The sequence below is a fragment of the Schistocerca gregaria genome, chromosome 7 (assembly GCF_023897955.1).
Source record: "Schistocerca gregaria isolate iqSchGreg1 chromosome 7, iqSchGreg1.2, whole genome shotgun sequence".
NCBI classification, from domain to species: Eukaryota; Metazoa; Arthropoda; class Insecta; order Orthoptera; family Acrididae; genus Schistocerca; species Schistocerca gregaria.
This window is the reverse complement of record NC_064926.1, coordinates 336,011,358-336,030,274: the sequence shown is the minus strand read 5'-3', so window position 1 is coordinate 336,030,274 and position 18,917 is coordinate 336,011,358. Positions and strand designations below refer to the sequence as shown.

The 18,917-nt window shown below is 43.3% G+C and overlaps 1 protein-coding gene across 1 annotated transcript in view; it reads left to right on the top strand.

Moving 5' to 3' along the window:
• The first annotated feature begins 2,481 nt into the window (after positions 1-2,481).
• LOC126281753 (uncharacterized) overlaps positions 2,482-18,917 on the top strand; it is a 158,925-nt gene continuing 142,489 nt past the window's right edge. The window contains exon 1 of the mRNA XM_049980942.1: positions 2,482-3,251. Coding sequence (XP_049836899.1) covers positions 3,081-3,251 — 171 coding nt within the window. The 5' untranslated portion in view covers positions 2,482-3,080. The remainder of the gene's footprint in view (positions 3,252-18,917) is intronic.

Below are 18,917 nucleotides of genomic sequence, written 5' to 3'. Positions count from 1 at the left end.
CCTTGTTTACTCGATAGTTTTTGCTTCTGTTATCGTGCCATTTCACCCTAATCGCTGTTCATAATGGTACAACGTGCATGTTCTACTACCATGTGACTGTGTGCTAAAAGCCGAGACCGACCAGTTGTGGATATTAATAAATTTTTAATTTTGAAGAAAAGTTCACAGTCCCTTGGACTGATGGTTTTCACATACAGCATAGATAATCTGTAAATCTGTTAAGGCACTACACAGGAAAAGAATTTTCTTCGGCAGGAGACGATAGTAAGAAACTATGTGCTAGGTATATTAAAAGGATGAAAAAAAAGGAATTAATGAACAAAAAAGATATTTAATAAAAGTGTAATGATGTTTGGGCAACAGGTGAAGCTACTCCTTTAGGGCGACTACGTGAAGAATAGCCACAGGTAAAGTTGTCGTTTCCTTCGTGGCATCTCTACTGCTAGTATGGAACATACAAGCCGGTGAAGCAAAGTTATATCAACATGAAGGTTCTACTGAGACGCCGCGAGGCCGTTATTACCATCATACGAGGAGCTGATGGTAAGCTCCTGTCTGCTGTATCGGATAATAACTGAGTTGCGCCAAAGTTGACTGAATTTAACAGCTCTCTTGGGTGTTCCAAAGCACCATTACTGATGAGCTGTTTCATTTCTTCAAGGCAGTGTCAGTGCTGACTTGTGTGTGCTTCAGGTTATTTCACTGTGTTGAACTATTATACCACCCGAGTGATCCGCTTGAAACCACACGAGTCGGAGTTGGCTTAAAGGCTTGCTGTTTCATAAAAGGGGTCACATAATAACTGATTATTCATTGGTAAATTTATTCAAACGGTTAAGCGATGCAGGAAATGCAAGGCAGGCTCGTATATTAAATGATTTGTAAGATTTTTATAGTGTTTGAAGTACAGCATCTTGAGCCATCAGCTGTACTCGAGCAACTTCATTTCTAAACCCGTTTCACATGTTGCAAGCATAATCACTGGAGGAAAAGCTGTACAGTGAAAAATGAAAACGACCTTAGCATGAAATAAGGCGTGATCATACGTCCCATATAAATAAATTCCATGATGAAATAGTCCACATACAAAGAATAAAACTAACTTTAATGCGATTTATACAGTTAGTGTTCTATAGGTTGTACGTGATGTAACATGGTTGTTTTTTCCGTTTCAGAGCTCTAAAATCTGTTTTTATTCCATCTGTATAAAAATTAACGGCATGGCCTCTTGGGGCTAATGTCAAATGCGAAAATGATCTTTTGGGGCAAGGTCCTCAGGGGTGAGGGCTTGGTTTTCGATAGTTGCTACCTGAGGATTTTGGTATTGAACAACAATTGTAATTCAACCTGTATCAGTAGAAGCCTGTTGAAACTGAGATGGTCACTGAAGCTTTTAAATGAGTTTTCTTAATGTTACATTATTTTGATTTACTGCTGATATTTTTTTAAGAAAAAGTTTTTTGTGGTAATGCTCAACGGGGCCTTTGAACTGTGTTTAACGTGATTATTGGCGCCTTAAAAACCTGAAGTTTAAATTTTTTAACTGAATCCTTAGCGCCCTTTTTTGGGAGTACATGACCTTCCAATTATTTTCGGTGGCGCGTTTAAAAGCCCAAAAGCTACTGCGTAATTAGATACTTAGCGCCATGAAATTATTTCGCAAGTCATTCACTTAATGTGGGCAGTGCTTTTAATTATTGCTTCGCAATCTTACATAATTGTAGTATAAGTGTCTGGCTTCTGAAGATGAAATGTGTTAATGCTGTCAGCGCGTGCCATGTGTAAACTGTATTGTGATGCAATAAATTTGTTATTTTTCTGCCGCGCGGGATTAGCAGAGCGGTCTCAGGCGCTGCAGTCACGGACTGTGAGGCTGGCCCCGGTGGAGGTTCGAGTCCTCCCTCGGGCATGGCTGTGTGTGTGTTTGTCCTTAGGATAATTTAGGTTAAGTAGTGTGTAAGCTTAGGGACTAATGACCTTAACAGTTAAGTCCCATAAGATTTCACACACATTACAACATTTTTTTGTTATTTTTCTGTTGTTTATCACACCAGGATCCCCGCTTCCTATGGAGTCTCGACTCTACCGCAAAATTGTGCTCATTTAATCTTGGTAAACTAGAACAAATGCAGCTTGTGGATATTGTTTTGACCCTACTACTGTGAAAAGTGCAAACGTTAAAACGTGTCCTTCACGGAAATTCACAGATTGAAGATGCAGATATGTTGTTGAGCAGGAATCATTTTAGCGTTCTCCTTCCAATAGAAGCGCGTCTAGCGTACAGGGTGTTTGACTTGCAGCGGTAGCCACAGCCTCGATGTTCCAACGCGGACTGTAGGCTGTTTCTGGAGAATGCCGCTCCCGCCGTGGTGGCAGCAGAGGTCAGATGGGGCGGACCTGCCTGTGGTGGGGGACAGTCACGTGACTCGCGGCGCTGGGCGACGGTAGTGGGGATGGAGCAGCTGTAGCTACTCGGGCGGCAGACTAACACTCAGTGCGTGCTCGAACGCACGCGGGGAAGGTGGGTTTTCTGAGAGAAGGAGCAGGTGTGCATTAGATCGTGCTGCAACGAAGCTTCTATTTCGAGGGAAGGACATCGTTCCAAGGAGGCAGCGTCAACCTATATGGTGTGTCACGACACTATGCAAGCACCGTCTCATTCGATCCGATGACGCAGTCAATGTCGTGAGTAGAGCAAGTGTGTCAATGTGTCAGGTACCTCGTTTTAAAGTTATAGGAAAACGTCACTAACGAGTGGGATACGTATTTACGGTTACTGAGTTAAACCACGATCGCACGCTTTGTTTCGCTTGTCAGTGACCTGAAGTGGAGCATGGGAGGAATACAAGCAGCGAGCAGCATTTTTGTTTGTTTGATGAAGTGATGCGTGTCATCCGCTGCACATAGGTTTGAAAAGCACAGTACTCTTGCTAGCGGCGCGGGCGCTTGCAACCGCACTTGTATCACTGTTTCACCCGAGCACCGCCGCGCGCTACGGCTCTGCGCAGAGTGACCTATTGTGACGTGTGTCCGCTATGTGAGGAGCAGCTGATCGGAGGACACCATCATCTCGTCTCCCGATGGCTGTGAGTGCGGGCAGGTCGGCTTCGGCGGCGACGCGCGTGCTGCTGCTGGCGCTGTCGTGGAGCGGCGCCGTCTCTGGAGCCTCCGGTGGCGCTGCGGACTCGCTGGAGGACCCCACGTGGTCCCCTCTGGCCGTCGCGCACTGCCGAGCCACGTGTCTGCGACAGGTGAGCGAGCGCGCGGAATCAGCTTCGCTGTTAAGACCAGCACGTGCTGCCGCAGCGAAAACCTTGCATGACAGTAGCCACCGTTTCACGCAAAAAAATGTATTATGTCACTAACATTGTCAAACTACAGTCTGAGTATAAATTGTTCTATTTTGCAGAAGCGACTAGAACTGTTTTGTTTTGCAAAATTTCTGGTTTTTCGACTGGAAAAAAATCTGATGTACTCTTTCATGCTTGGAAAACACGGCTTCAGCCGAAAATTCTCTTTTTCCCTCCGTATTCCTCGTCCTAATACTGCTGTTTTCGTTAGGAAACAGCACAGACAGTTCAACATTACTGCAATGCCTATACATCGATGTGTAAGTCTCTAGCTCTGCTTTTCTGTCCTTATTTGAAGGCTAATCTCAGGAACTACTATAGGGATTGTGATACGGCATTCACTAACAGCTGACAGATTCACTACGAAGATTCGTGTGTATAATTCAAAAATACTTCGCACGAACTGGCTGAACTGTGGTGAATTAAAGTGCTCCAAATGTGTTTTCCTGTCTATGTGTGAAGGCAGATCTCAGGAACTACTGTAGAGATTAGGAGATTGTTTTCAGTAACAAACTGATACAAAAAAATGGTTCAAATGGCTCTGAGCACTATGGGACTCAACTGATGTGGTCATTAGTCCCCTAGAACTTATAACTACTTAAACCTAACTAACCTAAGGACATCACACACATCCATGCCCGAGGCAGGATTCGAACGTGCGACCGTAGCAGTCGCACGGTTCCGGACTGCGCGCCTAGAACCGCGAGACTACCGCTGCCGGCAACAAACTGATTCACGAGGAAGGCGTGTTTGCATATTATATACTACTGCTATGTTTGATAAGTCGCCCGTTCGTAGATTCTTGGCGCTATCCGAGCGAAGCCGAAACGGGTCGCTAGTTTCTATTTTGCAAATGACGTAGTAATTGAGTATTCTCGTCATAAATAAAGATCTCTCTCTCTCTCTCTCTCTCTCTCTCTCTCTCTCTCTCTCTCTCTCTCTCTCTCTTGTTTAATAATGTTGTCAAACATCATTTACAAAGGTCGAGTTAGAGTATTTGATGGTGTACTGGCTGTTTTTATAATGGTTGCATGATGGTCCTTACTTTTGTAAATGATTGATCGAAGATCCCCGACGGTATAAAAAGGACCCAAATCTTTGTGGAACTGTACGATATTCTTAGAGTTTGCCACTAGTTTCCCCTGACATAACAGTTTATGTTCACGAAAACCTGACAAAACCAGATTCTTAGCGTCTCTGCGAAAGTACCTCCTGCTTAGCGACGATCTGTTTTGTCTGTGTTCGTACACATTTTTGAACAAGTGTAAGAGGAGGTACACACGGAGTTACACTTCCATGCAATAGAAGTGTTTGTGTAGCTACATCGAATGTTTTATTTATGGTATGGTGGCTTAAATACCGGCTGTTTGTACAGGACGGCAATTATACGAATCGAAGCTTCATAGTACTTACAGGATTTCTGGATTCCTCGTGGAAAATCTGTCGTTTGTATTATGTGGACATTTTCTCGAGCTTACCTCCGTCATCTTGAAGCGTCTGTCGGCTCTGGAAGTCCGGTGTACCATAGTCTCGAAGTGTAAGTGGCTAGACTTGTTGTCCGTATCTGCGCACATTTGATATCCGCTATTTTTATACAGTGCCAAAGAAGCGGCATCTAGAACAATATGACTTTAGCGTAGGTATATAAAGAAAACCACTACACTTACGTTACACTATTGACTAAAATTGCTGGTAACAGTAAGTCCTATAAAATACTTAGTAGTAACTGTACGGACGGTCACGTAAAACAAACAGTGGAAAAACAGGATGCGGGCTGAGATTCATTGGGAGAATATGAAGAAAAATTAGTTCATCAATGAAAGAAGCGGCTTGTAAAACACTTGGTAGACAGCTTCTTCAATACTGTACATTAGTCTAGGACCCTTGCCAACTAGGATGAATAGAAGCGACAAGATCAAACAAAGAGTACCAACCCGGAATCGTTTGCTGAGCGCTAAAGTCTGGAAGAGATGCCCAGCTAAATCAACTGACAGACACTACGAGAGAGGTGTTATGCATCGCGGAGAGGTTTTCTCTTGAAATTCCGAGAAAGTGGGTAACGGAAAGACTCTAGTAACATAGTAGTCCCACTCACACACATCTCACTAAATGGTGGACCGGCAAAATCAGGTAAAGTAGAGCCCATGCACAGTTTCAATGAGAATAATTCACACAGGAGCCATTTGTGAATGGAACAGGGAAGTCAAGACGAGATAGTGGAGCCAGAAGTACCTTTCTCCATAGTGTAAGGTCGCAGTGACGCTTGCTTAGCTAAGTGTTGTGACTGCAAGTGAATTACACTACGCCAAACGTGTTAGTGCTGAACTGTGTTTAACCTCCAGATTTACCCACGACGATCTCATATAGACATCCTCTTTCACATCTTTCAACAGTTGCTAGCCTCAGTCATTGTAACACAACTTCAATGTTATGCGTGTATTAAAAATTTTATATACTGTCATGTTTCTTGAAACAAGGAATAAAATATTTAGCTAATTATTGCGCGTTCGATGATACTAAACACATTTATCGTCCAGTTGCAAACCGGAATCACGGAGATGAACGACAAAATGTGCATATACATTCCATTTCAGTATTCTGAACAATCGAATGATCGGTTTATGCAGATATCATCTAGATAAATGTTAATATAGTATCACAGCTGTGATCAACAAACCGTAATATGCTGAGGAGTATTGTTTTAGCATTTATGAAAGAAAATCTTCCATAGATTTAGGAAATCTGTGCAATAACAGACAACAACAAAGGTGTGCTACGTAATGTTCAGTAGCCAAGACTCCGACAATCTGTAAATTTCCTGCAGGAATGAACAAACAAGATCTGATTATCTGTATAGGATCGAGCATGCTTCTCTTTCTTCTTCGGATGCCCCGCAAATCATTAGAGGTTGCGTATAATTTTGAGTTCTGAATCCAAAGTGCTAAAAGTTGTTTACTTTCATTTGAAAGTGTGTTTTCTGTTCAATATTATTAAATATATGTTCCTATGGAGTTAAACCGTAAGAGTATTCGATCAGGCTTCAGTTCTTGTAAAACGACGCATAAAAGATAGCTAGTACGCCGTTAAATATATTGCAGAGTGTTTTTACAAAAAATAAAGCATGTCCCATAAACGAAAGGGTAACTGAAGAAAACATTACGCTATCTGTGGTAAAATGAGTAAAGTAATAATCAAAACAATTTTTAAAGTTCCTCTGAAAGTCACTAAAGGCTATTTTTAATTAAAAGCTTTCTTTGTATTGTTACTGACGACGAGTACTCACACAGTTTGTGAAATACTTCTTTGCTTGTACTCCAGTGGTGACTCCTCCGCTAGGGTCAAGAACAAGGCGCGGGAACTGAAGGCAGAGGAATAACTGCTTTCACTTTCGGTAGAGTAAGCGGTGTTGCAAGCTGGAGAAGCGCACACACACACACTCACACACACACACACACACAAACACACAGGAAGAACGGACAACGCAATCAAGATCTTCATAGCGCTGCGTACGCGGGATTGTTCAGCGCATTACGTCGTTGATGAAATACTCAACCTAACGACTACCCTTCCCAGTAATGTTACCTCACAGAGCAACTAAATTTCTCAACAGATTCTCCTTACAAAATATGTAGAGTATGACATACTTATTAGTTTCAGCTTTTGTGTTATTTTGTTAATTTCTATTCTTCTGACTTTAAGCAATAGCAGTTTACATAAGTTCGTCGGAAGAGAGAATAGTTTCGATTCACTAGATCCATTACGTGGAATGCGCATTACGAAGGTGGTGAACAAAACTTTGTTTTGAGTCGGGGAAAGAGGAACGGCATCTCAGGAAGCGATTTACTTGTCGGTTTAGTGCATAATTGGTTGAAATGGCTCTGAACGCTATGGAACTTAACATCTGAGTTCATCAGTCCCCTAGAACTTATAACTACTTAAACCTAACTAACCTAAGGACATCACACATATCCATGCCCGAGGTAGGATTCGAACCTGCGACCGTAGAGGCAGCGCGGTCCCAGACTGAAAAGCCTGGAACCGCTCGGCCACAACAGCCGGCTGTCGGTTTAGTATTCTGTTCATTGCAGAAGGAGGTAAACAAGAATGTTGTGTATTGTATCACTGTGCCGCAGCACTGGGACGTACCTCCCAGCTGATCGCAGGCGTTGGAAATGCCGAAATTAATGTGAATTACGGTATTTGTTCCCTGACGTAAAACGAAGCCAGAGTCAGTTCTCAGGAGCTGTGGTGGAATCCTGCAGCTTTCTCATAAATGGTGCTACTCATATGCCCATCGCGCGCCGTATGATATCGAAGTATCGGATTTTGTGTCGCCCATATCGATTGTTTCATTGTCTTAATGTAACATTACAAATACAAACGCGAGAGTTACAGAGTTGGTATGGTTTTGCGTTTTTGTGTACCTGAACTGACTATCACTGCTGGCAATACCTAGTATATGACGTGACCGAACTTGAAAATTACTTACCAGTAACAAGTAACTGGCAGGGTCAATTGGTTCTCAGGTAGCAAGCGGGCATGGATATACGCTAATCTAAATTAAAATAAACATTCCTGAACGGTTACAGCTAAGCGTAATTTTCTCATATCGCACGTACTGCTTCACGTCGCTTTAAAAGCGGGCACGCCTTAGCGCTCTTTACTTTCAGTCGTTTAAGGGTGCTGTCTGGCATAATCGACTGCTTCAAATTGTTCAAAAGCCTCTGAGCACTATTGGACTTAACAACACTCTCCTAGAACTTAGAACTACTTAAACCTAACTAACCTAAGGACATCACACACATCGCTGCCCGAGGCAGGATTCGAACCTGCGACCGTAGCGGTCGCGCGGTTTCAGACTGATCGACTGCTTCGATATTTCTGTAGGTATTGTAACCGCCGTGATGCTATATGTTCATATAACATGTGAAGCGACATGTTAATTGTGTCAAACTAATAAGCACAAGTCCTTTCTTTACTTCGAGTCGTCTGCTGCTGTGACCGTGCGGTTCTAGGCGCTTCAGCCCGGAACCGTTCTGCTGCTACGGTCACAGTTTCAAATCCTGCCCCGGGCATGGCTGTGTGTGATGTCTTTAGGTTAGTTGGGTTCAAGTAGTTCAAAGTCTAGGGGACTGATGACCTCAGAAGTTAAGTCCCATAATGCTTAGAGCCATTTTACTTCGAGTCGCTCGGTAGTTCGAACTGAAATAAATCTCAATAACTGTGTTAAGAAATTTTACAGAGGATTCCAGTACCTTATTTGTATGCGAGGGCTATTTACATTCTTCTTGTAGTAAACATTGGCTTGTATTTGTTGTCAGCGCCTTGTTTAATCAACCGGCAATATTTTTTTGCAAGGCTTCCTGAACTCACACCTTTTAATCACCTTTTGCAAATGTCAGAATAATCTCTCACTGCTGTTATAACATACTTGTTAATTCACTCATATTTCTTGTGATCAGGAGCAATCCTGTTACGCTTACTGCCAGCCGATGTTATGTTGGTTTCGATGATGACTTCCAGTCCACGGCGTCAAAGCAGATTCCCCAGCAATTTACATTATGCACGGCTAGTTCCGTAATCCTTGTGGATAGTAAGCGGGATATAAATCATGAAGTCCTTGAAGATGCGTTTTTCTCTCTGAACCGATAGACACCAAGAAGAGCTTATGTCATGCAGTCGCGGTGGGAACAACGCTGGCAGAAGGCCGATGAGGGGATAATGAAGCATTGCTGATGAGCTTCCGTCATGCGTGACGGCAAGAATGCCAGCAGGTGTACGGAACGGAATGGAAATAAATTAAATATGGAGACTGCAGTGACAAACGTCCAACGGCTTTCCCTTTATCCTTCCTGGTATTACAGTAAAGCTTCAAATGGCACCTTTTTGTTATAAGCTTTACAGTTTTTATTCGAAGTGAAAACACTACATAGTCGTTAATCTTCAATTCGTCGCAGAGTTCTCCATTTTGCGATGGACCCTAAGTTATACCTGTAAGTTGGTAGAGAGTTATAATGCATATTAGACGCAACCAGGTAAGAATTAAATTAGCTGTCGGCTGTAAATTAAGGAACAAATGTAAAATAAAATACACTGAGGGAAAACAAGTCTGCTGTATGGAATTTGAGACTCAACATCTACATATACGTGGTAGAGATGATCAATAAAATGATATATAGAGTTCATCATACTTAGCAAGACAATTTCTACCGAAATGAAGATAGAAACTTATGCATAGAAGTGCAAAACATTTATTTTGAAAAGAACGACCCAGTTATAGAAGGATGTATCTCTTACATACATGCGCGTAAGACCTTGGGGTACTTATTACAATTATGTTAAAGGTAAAAGTTGTCGTTTATCTCTTATGAATGTTCGATGTTTTTCAGCTCAAGTCGTAATTTAAGATGGGCTGCTGATATGAACTTGGATCACCTCCGTTAATATCTGAAAGCACCTGGCAACCCTATCGAGTTTTGGACTGCGATGCCAATCTAATCAAAGGTCAATATTTGGGGTTAGGGGTTGGGGGTGGGATGGAGGGTGTATTGGAGGAGTGTGGTTCACAGGCGCATGACGATGTGAACGTATTAAAAGATAAAATTACTGTACAGGCATAATAAATAAGCGTGCTCACTAATGTAGTAAAGAAGGTAAGAAGTTTTGTTACATGTTGTATTTGGTAGTAGAAAGCCGGTTGCTACATGGTGACATGTTTTTGTGATTGTGTCGTACGAAAAGGAATGGGTTCAATGATAGGATACTGGGAAAATCCAGTTGGTCTACAATGGTGACTGGTTACAAACGTTCTTACAAAACAGTCGTGCGACCTGTTCCAGAAGATTGCCCTGATTGTTATACCCGGTATCAAATAAGCGTAACATACCAAGATTGTACTAATTGCATCGTGCACAGAATCATTAAACATTAATCTTTTCACGTGTTCCATGTGCGATTGGAACGGCAAGAAACTCTAATATGAAGCAGAATGAAACGTACTCTCTACCATTGTCACTGTATCTTACCTATTGTGAATGCTCATGTAGAAACGTCGGGATGGCTGCTGTGGGATACAACAGATTTTCTGATTCATCCTTCTTGAAATTCTTAAAAATTTTTTCACTGTTCTTATTTTATTTTTTGCCTCTATAATGACCTCTTTCTTCGTAAATGGTTTATCGTCCCGTACTAAGAGACGTGCATCTTTTCGCATGTTCACAACTGTGTTCTTGTCAGAGACTTCCGTCAGCAACCCTCTTGTTTCCGCAGAACGCTCGGCGTGCCGCAGCTGGAGCCGGCGGTCACCTGTGACGTCGCACTAGTGCTGAGGTTGCGTGCGGGCCAGCGCTGGAACAACATTCCGTTTTATCTCTATCGACTTCTATTGCCCTTCTCGTCCGACCCGATCGTTCATCAAAATTTCACCGCAGCACTTAATCGATAGCAGGTGCCTTAAGCTTACGTAACACGGATGCAGGTCAGCTGGGGGAGGAGGGAGAGGGGAGCACCTGTTGTGACTACATTTAGACGTTAACTCTAGAATTTCCTGTCGCCGTGACGTCAGTAAGCGTGAAATATGCACCACCACTCATTTGCGCACAGTGCTCCTTAATTACCGTTCATATCATAGCTTAAAATAAATAGTCGCTGCTATTGGTATCGAATGGATCGTCAGTGACGTATTGCTCTTCCTGCCCTAAATGTGGCGCCTCGCTTTACCGTCAGGCCTGGTGGGGTAGTGGTAAGGCGCGTGACTGGAAACCGAGAGGTGGCCAGATCAAATACCGGCCGGACCACTTTGAGTTTAAACTAACCTTCCACTCTCAGCGATGCGAGGAGTTGCCAGGAACGAGACGGGATTCGCGTTCCACGTTTAAACTCTACGTCACGCTTTTCCAGCTGGATAAGGGGGATACATTAGGGACACGCGAGACCCCGACGCGGCATCCAATTAAAAGACTTGCACTCGGCCACTGAACCGTACTCTTATTATTATTGAGCTTCACTCACGCTATGCGTCATTTCGAAATGGTAGAGAACTTTCGAGAAGTATACTCACCATTCAAGGAATCCGCTTCTCAATGTATAATTAGCGTCTGTAGTTGTTTGGTTATTTTCATGTAGTTCATACGTATGACGTATCTGGAATCAAATATGCGTACGGTTATTTTAAAATCAGTCGTGTGTGACGGAACTGGTGCAGTTAAAACCGCTGCAGTTTCTCTGTTGGAGTTGTAATTGTCACAGATCGAAAAAAAGTTTATAAAATAAGATTATAATACAACTAGACGAAATATTAGCCAACCATATTGAAAGAGCTACAACTAGACGAAAAATTGGCAACTGTACTAAAAGAGCACTTGGTCGCTTTGCAACGCAGCAGATAATGTACAGCTACTAGCAGTCGATGATGTGAGTTCCCACTGATGACGCAAGTCATGACAATGAAGTGCTGTGTTGGTGCTAACCTGTCGTGTATAGTCAGGCTGTAAGATATTTCCAAGTGGGACGTGACCGAATGGCAGAAGGAGACATCATGTTCAGACCTGCCGAGGACGGCAACGTGAATCCCGTTGTCCGATTTGTTGCGTTGACACAACGTGGACTGTCCAACTTCTCTACAAGTAATCTACGTCTACAGCTACATACATACTCCGCAAACCATGGTACAGTGCATGACGGAGGGTACCTTGTACTGCTACGAATCATTTCCTCTCCAGTTCCACTCCCAAAAAGAGCTAGGGAAAATAGACTGCCTAAATGCACTCGTAACTGTCATAATTTCTCGCATCTTCTCTCTATGGTCCTTACGCAAAATATTCACTGGTGGCAGTAGAACCACTATACAGTCGGTCACTAACGCTGCTCCTCTAAATTCGCACAATGTGCTTTGCAGAAAGAGCACAGTCTTCCCTGCAGTGATCCCCGTTTGAGTTCACGAAGCACATCCGTAATACTTGAGTGCTGACTGAACCCACTGTTAACAAATCCAGCAACCCGCCTCCGAACTGCTTCAATGTCTTCCTTTAATCTGAGCAGGTGGGGATCCCAAGCACTCGAACAGTACTCAAGAATTGGTCGCACTAGCTTTCTATAAGCCGTCTCCTTCAAAGATGAAGCTATGCTTTCCCAAAATTCTCCCAATCAAAGTATGTCGAGCATTCGCTTTCCATGCTACTAACATGACCTGCTAATTGCATTTTATATCGCTTTGCGACGTTACTCCTGGACTTTGCCAAGCTGTACCCTACTTAAGCTGTATTCGAACGTTGTTCGAATGTTAACTTACAATTTTCTACACTTATAGCTAGCTGCCATTTCATGTGACGGGACTATTCTGCAGTCTGGAGAAAGGCCATACCACTCGCAGCTATGCACACTATGAGATCAAAAGTATCCGGATACCCCCAAAAACATAAGTTTTTCATATTAGTTGCATTTTCTGCCACCTACTGCCACGTACTCCTTATCAGCGACCTCAGTAGTCATTCAACATTGTGAAAGAGCAAAATAGGGCACTCCGGAGAACGCAAGGACTTCGAACGTGGTCAGGTGATTGGGTGTCACTTCTCTCATACGTCTGTACGGGAGATTTCCACATTCCTTAACTTCCCAAGGTTCCACTGTTTCTGATGTGAAAGTGAAACTATGCATTTGACAGACTTTTTTCCTTGTTTTTGTCCATACTACGTCCTTCCAAAATATGGAAAATAAACAGCTTGCAGTAGAAGAAATAAGTTTTACAGTATCGAAGTGCTCATCGTTCTGAAGGTATGCGTTTTATAGCCTGTGATTTTCTTATTTTGGTCTATACTGCCCCCTTTGTCGGTGGAGTTCTGGAGATGCAGAAACGAAAAGCAGTTATGTATTTGAAGCTAAGCAGCATTTATAACATATCGTTTTCGGTCGCAACCCTTGGCTAATCGGTTTCCCGGGTTCCCCAGACGTCTGCTATTCTCGAGCCTGGAGAATGGGCAAGGACCCTCTCTGCAAAATGAGCAGTGGAGTTGACCGACTGTGCTGTTTTCAAAGCCAAGTGATTTTCTCAGGAAAGTCGTTGTTTCTTAATACCTATATTAAAAGAATCTTCCCATAGGCTTGGCTGGAAAAAGCACTTTACATAAAAAAAATACGAGCATTAGCAGGAAATAGTCAGTTGAAGTGCATATCTCCTGCTCTGGAAGCTGATAGGCCGAAAGTTCTGCAGTCTGAAAGTGGTTCTGTGAACCCTCTTGCAAGTACACCTGTAAGCGCAGAGCAGTCATGTAGCTGTAGGTGTAGGTTAAAATAGTTTCGTGCTGTAGCAGCTCGCAAAACTGAGAGCCGTCCCTCTGATCCCCATTGACCAGTAAAGTTGGTTACCGTTTTTGAGAGAAAAGAATCTACTTTGAGCACGTGCTAGGTGGATAGAGATCTCGTATCACAATATGGGGCTTCAGCAATCTGGTCAAAGTGTTTCATAACAATGTCTTATGGAAGACAGTAAAATGCATTTATTGCAGAGGAAACTGTTGTGGTTTTCACATGTGTCCTCTCCTTCTAACTGTAGCTTGTTATCTTATTTTTCTATGGATGAGATACTATAACTGACTTGCAGATTAAATAGGCCAACAGCTTGGTTACAGTGGGTCTCCTAAGGAGGGTAGAATCTCTTTCCATGAGTGATTGGAGTAACCATACAAGTTTTGCAAATATACGAGACGAAGAGAAAAACGTTTTATTACTTGCTCGAGATGATTCATTGTGACATTGAAAGGTAAGATTACATATACTCTGCATAACTTCAAATAAATACAGCAAAACAGACGTACGTCAATTAAGCTTCCGTGAGTGTCATTTAGCATACGTGTGAAAGACAATCACAAGTTTTATAATAATATATTCTGAACACCTAAAGCACAGAAGAGTGGAAACACACACCATTCTCCATCCTGTGGCTAATCCATGTCTCTGCAATATCCTTCCTTCCAGAATGCTTGTTCTACAAGTTTCACAGGGGAACTTCTGTGAAGTTTGGAAGGCGTGATATATACTGGTGGAAGTAAGGCTGCGAGGACGGGTCGTGAGTCGTGCTTGTGTAGCTCAGGTTGTAGAGCACTTGCCCACTAAAGGCAAAGAACCCAGGTTCGAGTCTTGGTCCGATGCGATAAAAGAATTCAACAAAACTTGTTACGTGAGCTTATAGTGGAGGATGTCAAGTCGTACATCAGTTACTTAAGAATGGATGAGCATACATTTCTGTATGTGCTCGATGAAGTGTATCCTCAAATCCCAATGCAGAATATTCTTAAGAACTGCTACATCTGCAGAAGACAGGCTCACTATAACACTCAGATTCCTTGCTACAGGAGAGGGTTAGGTTAGGTTAGGTTAGGTTAGGTCAGGTCATGTCTCCAATCTCCTTAATCTATTTTGGTATTGCCGGCCGAAGTGGCCTAGCGGTTCTAGGCGCGTCAATCCGGAACCGCGCGACTTCTACGGTCGCAGGTTCGAATCCTGCCTCGGGCATGGATGTGTGTGATGTCCTTAGGTTAGTTAGGTTTAAGTAGTTCTAAGTTCTAGGGGACTGATGAACTTAGATGTTAAGTCCCATAGTGCTCAGAGCCATTTTTTTTATTCAGCGTGCCTCACGTTGTAAAGCGCCTCATCGGCTTCATACATCTCTATTAATTTTGTAGTTGTCGGCACACACCAATTGTATTTACCGGCAATGTTTATAAAAACACTACAGACGACAGAATGCTGCAGCGATGCTAGCGCTCCATGTGGTAACATGTCACATTGCAGTGAACAGAAGACAAGCGACTTCTTTGATCAAATCTACAGTGAGGCCCTTCATTTGATCAAATATTGGACGACATATGACGAAGTTCCTTATTACACCATCAAATATCTTCGACAAATATCTTTGACAAATATCTTTGACAAAGATATTGGATAAAGATATTCGACAAAGAAATTTGATAGTGTAGTACCGGCCGTACTAAGCTAAAAAATAATTTCTCAAATCAAAGTTTTGCATGTTGTAATGTCGGCCGATTCGACGGAAGAAAATAAATGATTTGAATTCCACCGACCGCCTTGTTCGGCCGGTGTCGGAGCTAGTGCGACCGCAGGCAAAGCTGTACGGTAAGGTCCAAGGCTGCGGGCGCGTGTGCGAGTAGCTTCTGCGGTCGCCAAGGCCGCTCCTGGGACGAGACGAGAGCAGAGGAGACTAGCTGGCCCTAATTACTGTGCTCCGAGCCGAGCCGCGCTGCGCTGCGCTGCAGGCCAACAACCGTAACGTATACCCAGCCACCGCCGCCGCTTCTCCTGCTGCCTCTTAATCGCCGAAAAAAGAAGGCGACGAGAACGGCGGGCAGGGGAAGCAAAGGCAGCACAAAAAGGAGCAGCAGGGGCGGGCCCAAAGGGCGCGCACACACACACACACACACACACACACACACACACACAGTGATCGGCCGAGACCTTGCTGCAACGTCCTTGCCCGGCAAATGTTTGCAATGAATCTGCTTAGGGATGTATTGAGGGTAAGCAAGTGAGAAAGCATAGTGGTCCCGTAAACAGCGACCGCTTTATCATTCATAGGATGAGCTGGTAGCGGGCATAGATTCACTGGTAGGATACTGGGACCATACAGCCCGGTTATAAAAAGGAGATTGGCTGCAAAGCACTCAAATACCGAGCCAGTGCGTACTACCCACTCCGGATAGAACTAACTGGGGATGTAGAACATATACACTGTCCATCCAAAAATTTCCAGGCTGATTTCATTCCTTGCGTGTAAGTGGCGTCAGGGCAGTAACTGCGATGGCAGCTTACAGTAACAAGAATAAACAACATATGTGCATGCATCTACTCAGTCGTGGGGAGGCAGTTTCAGCAGTGGATGTGGTACAGTAGTGCGTCAATGTTGTTTTGTCGCAAATTACAATAGAGCAACATCAATGGTTTCAAGGCGTCCTACAAAATTTTTTGAGGAAGAGAATAGTGTGCGCAAAGTTTATCGTTTATATCTTGACTCACGAACAAAAACGACTCGTGGACGCCTGCAGATGCTTGATTGAAATGCAGTACGCAGACAGTTCTTTCCTGGAAAAAAATCATACGGGGGTGGAGGGAGGGGAGGGATGAAATTTAGTTTTATGAATAATGTACATGCCACTCAGGTGAACGGTCTACTGTTTGATGCCAAACCCGCCATTCAAGCCAGCGTAACAAGCCAGTTGAACACCCTGAAGAAGGAATTTACTGAGAGTTTCACATTGTTATATGAACGTTCTGTGGGTTGTACTGAACTGGGTTGGAGACTGTAGAAAACCTGAAGCATTAAAAATGCCATCTTTTCTCTAAGTTTTTTACTAATCCAGTCTTGCTACTTTTTGGACTGACCTAATACAAAGGACACCACCACGTGACCTGTAGGAAGCGTCACAGCGAAGCTGAAAAAGCTTAGGTGGCACATCTTTGAACACTGATGCCAACTATTCGCAGAACGATTACTTAGAAAGTTTCGATAACCTACGAATATGTTACTGCCCCAACTTATGGCTCCTGCAGCCATGTAAGCAGCTATTCTTCCCGAGATTCACGAGCCAACAGAACTAAACTAATCCATAATACGTGTTGCAATGAGAAGTACCCCATAACACGCATGTCACAATAGTTTGTACAATATAGATGCTGATGCGACAATTTAAAATCGTGAGGTGGGCAGATGTCACACTCCGACTTATCGGAAGGTACCTAAGAAACTTTTCATTGGGTCCGAAGAAGATACGGTGACACCGTGACATAACTTCATCGCCAAATTCATGTCCGGAAGACGACTTTCGGGCGTGTAGTTTCGCCCCGGCGATGTATTGATGACTGCCTGTTAATTTATGCAGTGCTCTTGAGATGGGAGTCAGAGTGTTTTTCCCAATGTAATGAATATGAGTGGCAGGAAATATCGAGGGGTGAAGTTTACGACGACCGTCTGCAATCCCGAAATCTCTTCGAATAAATATCTCAACAGTTACGGTTACCTCTATTAACCCTTTCGGTGACTGACTTGTATTCATATGGCTAACTGGAGACTATAGTGTTTCGACGACTCTACACCAATCTTTACAAGTAGTTCACAGGATGTTTGTGAAAACTACACACTTGTTACATCCGTAGTGGTGTAGCTGCAAATAAAAGGTGGCGTAGGGAACAGCTGTGCAGTCTGCAGCGCTGGAAAGAAATAAAATAGATCAGAATACTAGAGCAACGTTCATCATTACTATTCGTGCCGGGTGGGATGCATGCCGTCGTTGTCAGCTGGACTGAATGGTAGCACTACAACACAGAATTATATAATTTCAGTACGACGTCACTGCCCGTAGCGTTGCCCTGTTACGCTACGAGAGAACAACGTCACGCCGTAACCAAGCGACGTCTCAATTTTCACGTACCACTTTGACGTCAGCAGTAGCTATGACGACCGACATGCTATTCGATATCAAACGTAACATACAACTGTCTCTCATGCAATGTCAACTGAAGGACTATAAGTGACGTCCAATGTACTCCTAGATACGATGGATTTATTGACAAATACTGGTGAAAGGTGCAGGTGTCATAAAGGTACAGGTGTCAGCCCTTCGAAGGAACCTTTAAATGCTATTCCTTGTCTCTGCAAGTAACTTTTGTAATGTTATAGCAAAACTGATACGAGTGAATCTTACATAAAAACTACTGTTATCTTTTGTTGAATAATACCTTCTTTCAAAATATAATAGGCTCAGAATTTTTGCGCACTGTTAATATGCTACCCAGGACAAGTTATTTTAAAGTAATTGCACATATCGTTACAGAAGAACTACACCAAATATCTCATACAACATCGAACTATTGTCACTACTCCTTGGACAGTCCCTGGCCTACAGCATGGTTTACTAATTTTCCTTTCTTATCTTAATCATCGTCAACTTCTTGCTGCGTCGTCGCGAGCTGACTCAGTACTGTTTTGCCGAGTCTCTGAAGAGTATCCCAAACAATTCTGTGTGCAGTGCCCCGCTCAGAAGTCGAATGTTAGGTTGCACAGCGCCTCGCCAAGATCCACCTGGATTTGTACCACGCCGCACGGGATTAGCCGAGCGGTCTGGGGCGCTGCAGACATGGACTGTGCGGCTGGTCCCGGTGGAGGTTCGAGTCCTCCCTCGGGCGTGTGTGTGTGTGTTTGTCCGTAGGATAATTTAGGTTAAATAGTGCGTAAGCTTAGGGACTGATGACCTTAGCAGTTAAGTCCCATAAGAATTCACACACATTTAAATATTTGTACCACTTGGCAGCAAGGAATGTTGAAGTCTTTACAGTGTTATTCGCCGATTTGTGTGCCGTTCGAAGTATGCAGCAAGAGATTTACCTTATTCAGTGTGAAGTCTGCTGAAAAAATACACCCGCAGTGTACCGATGAAGACGATAATCGAAAATCCTTTCGTGACTGGGACAGACTGGATGGTATGTTAAGAGTTGAACGTATCTCAGCATTAAAAGTAGCTGTATTAATATTTTGTCCAAGGTCAAGATAGTGAACAGTGA